Source organism: Pseudorasbora parva, chromosome 4 (genome assembly GCF_024679245.1).
Source record: "Pseudorasbora parva isolate DD20220531a chromosome 4, ASM2467924v1, whole genome shotgun sequence".
NCBI classification, from domain to species: domain Eukaryota; kingdom Metazoa; phylum Chordata; class Actinopteri; order Cypriniformes; family Gobionidae; genus Pseudorasbora; species Pseudorasbora parva.
Window position 1 is genome coordinate 46222309 of NC_090175.1, and position 10258 is coordinate 46232566.

At 37.9% G+C, this 10258-nt stretch overlaps 1 protein-coding gene across 1 annotated transcript; it reads right to left on the reverse strand.

The window, feature by feature from the left end:
- Positions 1–5125: 5125 nt before the first annotated feature.
- On the reverse strand, positions 5126–6372 carry LOC137074110 (uncharacterized). Its single transcript, XM_067442800.1, has 2 exons — positions 6065–6372; positions 5126–5976 (listed from the first exon to the last, which is right to left on the reverse strand). Exons 1-2 carry the CDS (start codon positions 6258–6260, stop codon positions 5159–5161), a joined length of 1014 nt encoding a protein of 337 aa, XP_067298901.1. The 5' UTR covers positions 6261–6372; the 3' UTR covers positions 5126–5158.
- Positions 6373–10258: the final 3886 nt, after the last annotated feature.

The window sequence follows — 10258 nt, forward strand, 5'->3', positions numbered from 1 at the left end:
TAAAATTTTATTTCATTTATGACAACTCACTAAATAGTCTAAGTGTGTTATTGAATATGGCAATGTTAATGTATTAACAGGGTCCTATTATGCTTTTTCATGTTTAGTTTAGTGTGTAATGTTGCTGTTTGAGCATAAAAAAAGTCTGCAAGGTTACAAAGGTCAACATCCACTCCAAAGAGAGACGCCCATGACCGATCTAAAGTATCCAGATAGAATTTTTTTTTGCTCATTTTCAGTAAGAAAGTGCCTAGGCAACATTGCTAAAATAGTTGCCCCGTGTATCATCACCTTATAGAGCACAATGCAGGAAACGCACAAAAGCTTCTCCTGAAATGGAGCATTTGCGACTTTGTCGGGACAATCTGTTGTTCATGGTTCACAACTTGTAAGTATATCTTATTATTTCTAGTTGGGTTTTCTATTTAACAGTTCCAATTATTTGTTTTATGTTGTTGCTACGATGTAAACAAATGGCAAAGCTGTTTGGCTCTGCTTACCTGCTAGCCAACATTATTGTTAATATAGTGTTTACTGTAGCATTTGTAAGCTCTTTAAAATAACCATTACATTTAAATGAACCAATTTTTTTTTTTTTTTTTTTTTTTTTATGGATTGTTGTTTGTATATAGTTTTTCAACTTACTACTCTGAAATATCCTGTGAAATGTCACTGCTTGCAAAGTCTGTCCATTAAAATCCGTTCAACACAATCCTCTTGCATGTTAACATTTTTAAGTATGAAATGAATGCTATCCTTAATATTTACATAGCTCATGGTTACAGTAAGGGTGTGACATTTCCTGAACATGCGCTAAGAGCAGGGCCGGATTATCCATAGGGATTTTGGCTCACCAGCCAATAGGGAGGCAACAATTGATTCAGATAATACAAATATTTTTCATGTATTGTATATATTATTTTACTGGAAGAGATACAGATACAAAATGAACAGTTAAAGATGCAATATACAAAGAAAATATTAAATGTATAAAGAATTCCGATTGGGTCAACTGATGCTATCGGTTCTGCCGTCGGTACTTGCGGAAATTAACCTAATATTTATTATTGCTATACAGATGTTATCTTGCTAATTCTATCTTTGCCAGCCGTTTCTATTTAATAATATTAAACCATTTCTCTGTAATGCATTTTTGCTATTCACAATCCAGGAAAGTCTGGTTAAACTTTAGGGCTGTGATATTAATTTTATTTTATTTTCGATTTTAGCTTCCAAGAATATATGAGGTAAAACTATTATGAACTGTGTTCCATTGAGTGCAATTTTCATCCCTTCACAGCTGTGCGCTGTCATTTCTCCCTAAACCTAAACCTAACGTCATATTTAGCACAATATGTGATTGTTGCCAAATGTAGTCTCTACTGTAGCTAAATTCCAGGATGCATTTGATAATATCAATTATATATTTGATATGCAGTTCTGGGTAGCTTAAGGCTGATTTATACTTTTGGTTTGGACCTGCGTCGTAGTGTTTACGCCGTGGGCAACACGCCGATTTTCCTTGTCCACGTCGACGTGCAGTTACACATGCAGAGAGAGCGTGAGTACCACTGAGGGAGGGGTTGGCAGACCAATCATAGCTTTTGCGGGCTGCGTAGAATCGACGTGCATTTACATTTTTGGTGAGGTGCACGTCAGGGTATGCTGTAGGCTATGCGTCCAACACACAGTCTACCACATAGCTATGGCGTGCACACGACGCAGAAGTGTAAATTGGACTTTATGCACGCACTGTGAAACGGACTGACTATATTTTGCACATTAAATTTTAAGCTCTGCACTGTAAAAAATTATTTAGAAAAAAAGTTACCTAGTTGCCTTAAATTTTTTGAGTTCATTGAAATTAAATTTTTGAGTAATACAATTAACATTTTTTGAGATTCGACAACCTTTATTAAAGGATTATTAAAAGATTTTGTAAGCATATTGGGTAATTGTGTGTGTTTTCTTTGTGATGATGCAGTGAAACATGCCAAATAGTGCTATTTTCATGATTTATCAAAATTTTTATGTGGTTCAGATACAATAATATTTTGAGTTTCTATTTATTAAACAAATGTCCTTCATTGTATCAACTCAAATATTAAATTTCAATCAACTCAAAATTTTAAGGCAACCAGGTTACTTACTTTTTTAAGTTAAACCAACAAAAAACAACACTTTTTTGTTACAGTGTGTGAATCGTGTATCAAATACCCAACAGATAGCCTATGTCAAAACGACCTACTTGGAGGGTATCCACTTAAACACAGTTTATATCTTAAATGGGCCTAAATAGTTTGGAGAAATGTGGAAATATGATATCATAAATTCTGCATTCGAGTCAGGGTCTAATAAACCTGCTGACGGTTGAGCCATTAAAGTGAAGCAAATAAAAGGGAAAATACAGCTCTTGAATGAATAATTTTAGCTTTTAAGTTAATCAATCAATTTATACAGTGAAAATGATACAGCGTTATTTTATATATTTTTTGTGCACTTCAAATGTAGTCACACTAGGGCCCTATATTGTGTTAATCCAGGCCTGGTTAAGAGATATCAACCAAAAACTCTGGGCCAGCTAACAATTCACAGCACATTTCGGAAGAATGGACTTCATCGAAGCAGGAAATAAAGATTGCATTCGGGTCAGACTGGGGAGAGAGGTACTGTAAAAATGTAAAATATGAATAAAAAAGTGTTTTTTTTGTTTTTTTTAACAATCAAGCATTAAAGAATATTCTAGTACAATTTGAAAACAAAGACTTTGTAAAAGGGCATAATAGGACCCCTTTAAGTCTTGGTGGACTAGATATGCTATGATGCTGCTGCATAAATCCTGTAGCAGATTTAGGCAGGTGGAGTTGGGGGAGGTGGAGGGGTTCAAGGAATTCTGACTAGCCTATTGCAAACACTGAACCGGACAATAATCAATCAATGTTGGCTGCAGAGCCAGCAGAGGCCAATCAGCTTCTGCCATGGTAATGATGTGATTGCTTATAGATTGCATGAATGGCCTATCAGCCTGTGCCCTCTAGAATTTCATGACTGAACTAGACTTCTCCAGTAATTAATTGTTGTTTTTTTGTTGTCAATATTGTTTTTGTTTTCAAATTCTCAAATAATGAAAAAATCTTGGTGTCACAGGTTCTAAACAAATTATGATTAAATAATTAATATGCCTATTTTTTTTCTTTTTTTTCTGAGACTATTAACATTGATGAACCGTGTTAACACTTTTAGTTGTTAATGAAATAACTTTTTCCACACACATTAATTCAGCTATGCCTCTCATATACATCTATCTGTGAAGACTTTAGCAGTAATTGCTTAAATATGAAAGCCCGGCATAAACTATAAAAACTTTAATCTCAATAACACGTTTTAACCCACTAACCTCTTATTTATTATCATGCTCCACACGCTATGTTGACAGGAAAAATATGTAGGTGAATGTGGAAAGCCAAGGCTCTGACCTTGTGTCCCTACCATTCACTTTATTTTTAAACCCTTAAAAAGCCCAAGCTACTATTTCTTTAGCTAATCTATCATTCATATTCACCATTACATATTCATATGGCCATTTACATCAGTCATGAATCAAACATGAACTGGAAACACAGGCATTGATTTAATGTACATGGTGGAAGAAAGCATGAGGAGGGCTGCCGCTGAGTATGAAAGATAAGTCATTTTTGCCCCTAGAGTCGACTAAAGCAATTGAGAGCTTCAATTATATTTAACTTATAGAAATCCATCATGGTATTAATGAACAAGGGCTGTGTGATGATTTCAGCTGCACGGAAGGAATGCTGTTGATATTTTCAAGGCTATTTCCGGACACTTCATTTTTAGATCACAAATTAATCCGGGTTACATTACAATTCTTCGTACTTATTCTCCAACTAATCACCCATCTATGTTTGTCACTGAATTTCCTTACAACTGACTGACTCATTCTTTCCCTCATTCAATCATACAGCACTTCACTCACATTCTGTAGCCTAATTTAGTCATGCATTAACTGAACAGGCTCACAAATATTGCTCATATGTATTCTTTTTTTCAGTATTGAGTATATGTAGACAAGAAGTCCCCCTGCCATTTGTGGAATGTCCTTAAAGAACACTAACATCCTGTTTGAGTGTGACTCTGATCTACCGTTCCCAGGAAACAAACTCCATTTTTCCCCTTTTTCCCATACATAGAGCAGACTGTGGTTTAGATTGCCAGTGTATTAGCAGTGGGTGGTTAAATATCTGGGCTGTACTTTTGTTACCCCCTCAGCAGACCAGAGGACGAACGTCACTTGTGCAGGTTACTTCAGGGCTATTTGTCATTGGATTAAGCTTACTGTTTCTTTGCAAATAAAAATGTCTTCCAAAAGACAGATTTGGTGTTCAAATTGTGTCAAGGCTTTTGGGGACCACACTTAGTAGCCACTAACACGCTCTCACTCCAACTCGTTACATATTGCTGCTTGGTCAGGACCCCTTGGCATCACTTTTTAACACCTTTAGCAACATTTTTCGATGCGCAGGTAACTCCATTGATTTCAGTTGTTTTCCCAATGAGTCAGATCAAGAGAGAAAGGGGTAGCTGCAGCTTGGAGTAATGGGTGTGGCAAGAGGTTTCATTGTCATAAGAGCTTCCTCCTGGCAACTGCGTTGGCCAATCAGCGCTAACCATAGTTACTATGGTATAAATCAGTGAAGGAATGAGTTGACTTAGAACACAAGCCTTTGATGACAAATTCAATTGATGTTTCAAAAAAATTACTTGTAAAAATGACTACTGAATAAATGGGTTTTGGATAAGATGGTGTTTTTTTTTTGTTTTTTGTTTTTTTGCTTAATTGATTAACGCCACTTAAAAGAAGCTTATTAAACTGGTTTTACTTCATTTTGTAATATATGGTGAGTGTTTGAGCAAACACATATGTATGCCTTATTACAGCAAAAAACATTTTCTCTACCATTATTATAAAAATAACATTTTTTAACAAATTTGTGTGACTTGTGTCAGGAGACATTTTTGTCTTTAAAATAATTAGTTTTTTAATGATTTTTTTATTTTATTATTTAGTTCAGGTACAGACATTTCAAGTATAATGCAATAAAAAATGATGAATACGAAGCATTGTAAATACAGCTCAAAATCAGTAAATCAGAGAACAAAAATAACAAGTATAAAATGAACAATACAAATAGGATGCCATGGGATGGCCTTGAACAGGGACATCCAGATGGAGACCCAGGCCCCAGCCAGGAATATGCCCCAAGGCGGCGTTGCAGGAGGGAGGAGCCATGGTGGAGTGATGTACGACATCACCTGACCGGAGGGGATGATGATGGAGGTGACGCCCACCGCGCTGAGAGCCGATGAGGTGGAGAGGGACCGAAGACCCCGGCAGCTGCGACTGAGCCTCAACAACCACCCCCTGAGGTGGAAGCAGGGATCCAGAGGACAGAGGTGGAGTGGGAGCGATCGAGGGCAGAGGTGAAACCTGACAGAAGGCGGAGCTTGCCGAAGCTGATGGGGTGGAGGGCCGGAGAGCAGCGAACAGCCCACAAGTCCGCAGCGGAGTTATGGCGATGTCTGACCCAGGTGGAGCCGACCTACCGAGGGAACCCTGCGATGTCGAATGGCCAATGGTCCATGCTGGAGCCGAGGGAGGAAGGAGTGAAGGCGCCAGAGTGACAGGTCGAGGCGGAGCCACGGGCTTCAGACATCCAGCAATCGATGACTCCCAGCCGGTCTGAGGGGTAGCTGCTTCACTAAGAGGAGGCTTAGATGAAACTGAGGGACTGATGGGAGGAAGCGATGACTGGATTGTTAGATTTGCTGAGGGCTGAAGAGCAGACTGAAGAACACAGAGACTGGTGACAGAACTTTGGTTGATGATGGCAGTTTGGAGAGGTGATGGGCGAGGGAGGATGGGTGGGGTTAACAAGACTGACGAAGAAGATTCCGATTCTGATGAGATGGGGGGGGGGGGGGGGTCACAGGAAATTAGTCTCGCCACACAAACACAAACTGTCCATGATGTTCAGGCAGTACTCACTCTCAGTGGTGGAGGGTGGGCGGGGCTCCATTCCCTCAAACTCCACGAGGACTCCCTCAGCAATGGAAGGGTCAGTCGGCTCACACCTGGTCAGGCGGATTCCCCTCAGGTTTGGTGAGATGTCTGGCTCCCTCGCTCCTTCCGGTGCGGGCTCTGACATCGCTGCAGAGGTCTTCTCTCTGTCTGCGGAGGGCATATCCTGCCATTCCTCGCAGAGAGGTGGTACTGCGCTGGGTCCTGGATCAGGACGGCATCAACAACGGTGAATGGTGAGTTGCAGGATGCCAGCACCCACTCCACATACATAGAAAAGCTCCCTCGAGGACCCTCCCCGGACAACTGTGCCCATGTGGCGGCGTTTAGACCCACATACAGGAACGAGCACAGGCAGTAGTCCAGGAAGGTGGTCTGATGGGTGAATACAGTTCCAAATGTCTCTCGAGGGAGCCTTCTGCCTGGTCCATGGTACGTCCATGGTGCACGCAAGGGTGAAAACGTTTAAAAAAAACACTGAACACGAAAACGAGGGGGGAGTGGGGACTTCTACAAACACGTGTTTACTTCTTTACTTCTTTATGGTCTGTTAATCTGACACAAAAACGGTGTTGTAGATAACAACTCACGAAGGCAAAGAAGAACTTGGAACTGGACTTTAATATACAAATCTTTACAGAGCCCACTCAGACACTGGTATACATAGATGCAACAGACACAGACAGAGTGAAACTGAGGAACTAAATACACACACTGATGACAGACATAACGAGGGGGACAGGTGACACAGATGATAATTAATTAAACTAACAAGGGATGACGGTGGCAACAGACAAACATGTGACAGTGATGTCGTACAAAAAGTGCATTTATCATGAACAGTATGAATGTTTTTTTAATGATTGTTCCTAAAAAAGTTACAGTGGTGATGACATCATGTAACCCATGCCATACAGAAGGTTTCGAAGGTAACATACTTTTGAATGTATTCTCAATATCATTATTGCTTTTTTTTTTACAGTGAAAGAAATGTATTTTGTCTTGTATAATTATTTGTGTAATTATAGTGATTAAGTTTATGGCTTGCTTTTATGCGGATCAGGAAGCTTTTTGCGTCCAATTGAAAAGACCCACTGACTCTATACGCAATGTGATTGGCCTGACCAGAGTTTGTTTTTTCCAGTTCAGAAGTATATTGAGAGTGGCTAGACTCTCGCAGCAGAGTAGATTTGACCATCAAAGCTGATATAGCGTTTCTCTTTAGGCGGTAATTTTTGAATGTGTGTGTGATCTTCGGTGGATGGAGAGGCTGGTCGCTTTTGGGGATTTTCTTCACATAAATCAATCGTTTGGCCTTGAACTACTCGGAATATGTGTACTATTTGAATAAATTGTGCCTGCAGTCATATCTGTCTGTTATATCATATGTTTTATATCATATAATACACAAATGGTAGGTTTCAGGATGTCGTTGGGTTACGTGTTCAAACTTGCCCAAATTATTTTCATTGGAGGGACAAAAACTGTTCCATAGAAAAAAGGAAAGGCCTATTCACACCAAAGATAACTATAATTATAAAGATATAGTTATATATTACTAAATATTGTTCTAAATGTAATAGAATTGCTGAGTCCACAGAGAAACTCGCAACTCCCAAAATTTCCCAGCTGATGTATGATAAAAAAACAGTCATTCATTCATTCATTCATTCATTCATTCATTCATTCATTCATTCATTCATTCATTCATTCATTCATTCATTCATTCATTGACTCCTGCTGCGTTTGTGCCATTACACTCGCTCAGCTCACTTCAGTAGACACGTTCAGTTTTTAATTGGAGTGTCTGTTCTCTAACTGAATTAAATTAACGGTAGGGGTGGTGCCCCGGTGGGCAAATGAACCCCTAGTGGTGGCTTTGGGAGTGGCTTCGTAGGGCAGTGAAGCAAGTGCATGCTGGGAGTTGTTGTCATGCATCCCCATGAGACAGAAATACATTTTCTGGCTTTTCTCAGTCTAGAAGGCACCAAATTCAAAATTAATTTTACATTTCTACTACGTAAATGTCCCATTTTTAATACACATTCATCTTCCCAGTGCTGAAGTACCCCTTTAAAGCAGCAGACCACAAAACTGCAGCATGTGCTTGAAATAAACATATCGTCCGCTGGTGTGGATATATAATATAGTTATGATTTTGGTGTTAAGTCATACAGGTTTGGAACAACATGAGGGTGAGCAAATGTCTTTGGATTAACTATTCCTTTAATTCTAATGGGGTGGGCCGGGATCCACTTAGTCCCCTTAATTTTTAACACTAAACTACAAACTATCCATTAGAGCTCTATAATGAGATGCTATCCAGATTCTGATTGCTAGAGGCTATAGGCGGAACTCACAATCAAACATACCTTCACACACAAATCTATTACTATCATTAGTTTTCCCAGTCCTCTCCCAATTCATACTACTACTGTGACTGTACCCCCTTAACATCCGTTAGCCTTCGCTACAGACATGTAGTTTCTAATGCTATCTGATGGTCAAAGTCGGCCATGCATAGCACTAATCAAATTAGCATAATTGTTCTGGAGTGCTGAGATGCTATCTGCCCACGGTGGGTTAATGTTCCACTATGAAGAGTGGCCGAGGGTTCTGGATCAGAGTGCTGATGTCCGGGCAGAGTAATAGCCACCAGATGTGAGGGACCATTTTGGAGAAAGAATGAGTGAACTGGGGGATAAATAAACAATGCTAATGCTTCACTTCCTGTCACCCACAAACGCTTTCTGGGAGAAATGGAGGGGGAGAATTTGAAGAACAGCATTTTCTTACCTAATCTCTATGTCCATTTACTGCTGCAGCAGCACATTTCAGGAACTGAGGGAAGCACCTATTGCACATTTTTCACTGAAAGTTACTCAAAGCCAATGAAAGATCAACACGATTTATGACAGAGACAGAAATTATTGATTGTTTGCTATGAATAAACCTCAAACATAGGGAAATAAAATAAGTTTCAAAGTCATCAGATTGAATTAAATTAGATGCTGCTAACATTTGCAATGGCACTGGAATTTTATCGATGGCTAGCAGGCTCGCTTTACTTTGAAAAGAATATAATCCACACAGAAGAACGAACCAGGGAAATGAACATTGTGCTTTCTATATATCCCCTGAGGCCTGGTTATTTATTATTATTATTTTTTCTTTCTTTCTTTCTTTTTCTTTAAAGATTTAACATATCCTCTTAATCTTGATCCTGCCTGGACTGGAAAAGCATAAAGCACGCTCTGAAGTCTTCACGTCTATCCCACACACTCTCTGTTGCCGTTCAAATGCTTTATGTCCACATTTGACCTATAAAGGTCTGAGAGGGGGGTAACATAGTTCCTGGGAATAAATGGAATACTTTCTTCTTTATATTATTTACTTTGTTCATCAACTCTCTCTTGCTTTGTTTTCATTCATGTGCCAGCTTTTTTTCTTTTGTTCACTATGCAAATGTTGTTGTTTTTTTTTTCTTGCAAAAAACTCTTTATATAATTTGTTTGTTCATTATCTCTTCCTTCTAATAGATTTTCCTCAAATAAGTATTGAGTAATATTATCAACATGGACTTACTATAGCATTACGGTTATTTTAGGGTTTGGTTTAGGGTTAGTTACTTGTAATTATGCAAAATGTAATGTTATGTCTCTAGGAATGTAGAAACTTGATACTGGCACATTAAAATAAAATGTTACCTGTTTGTTTGTGACCTTGCTATTTCATGTTTTTATGAAATCCTTATTATTATTATTATTATTATTATTATTATTATTATTATTATTATTATTATTATTTTAAATATATTTTCAAAATAGGAAAAAATAAACAATAGAACAAGGCATATACATATATACATTTTTAGGTTTACACAATTTTTCAAGAAAATGTTACTATTAAAATGAGAAGTAACTACAGGAAATTAAGTGATGCATTAGTGTAAGAAAAAAAAAAAAAAAAAAAAAAAATATATATATATATATATATATATATATATATATATATATATATATATATATATATATATATATATATATATATATATATATATATATATATATATTTACTAATCTTATCTTAAACAGATACTTCACCGCCTTTTCATATTAAACTATGTTATTCCCTTAACTAATACGAGTTGATACATACCTC

Bases quoted from the DNA above. Each gene is read 5' to 3' on its own strand.
- LOC137074110 (XM_067442800.1), bottom strand. From the start codon at position 6,260: ATGCCCTCCGCAGACAGAGAGAAGACCTCTGCAGCGATGTCAGAGCCC. The intron at 5,977-6,064 runs GTGAGTACTGCC...CCATCTCATCAG, and splicing joins CCCACCCTCCACCACTGAGA to AATCGGAATCTTCTTCGTCA.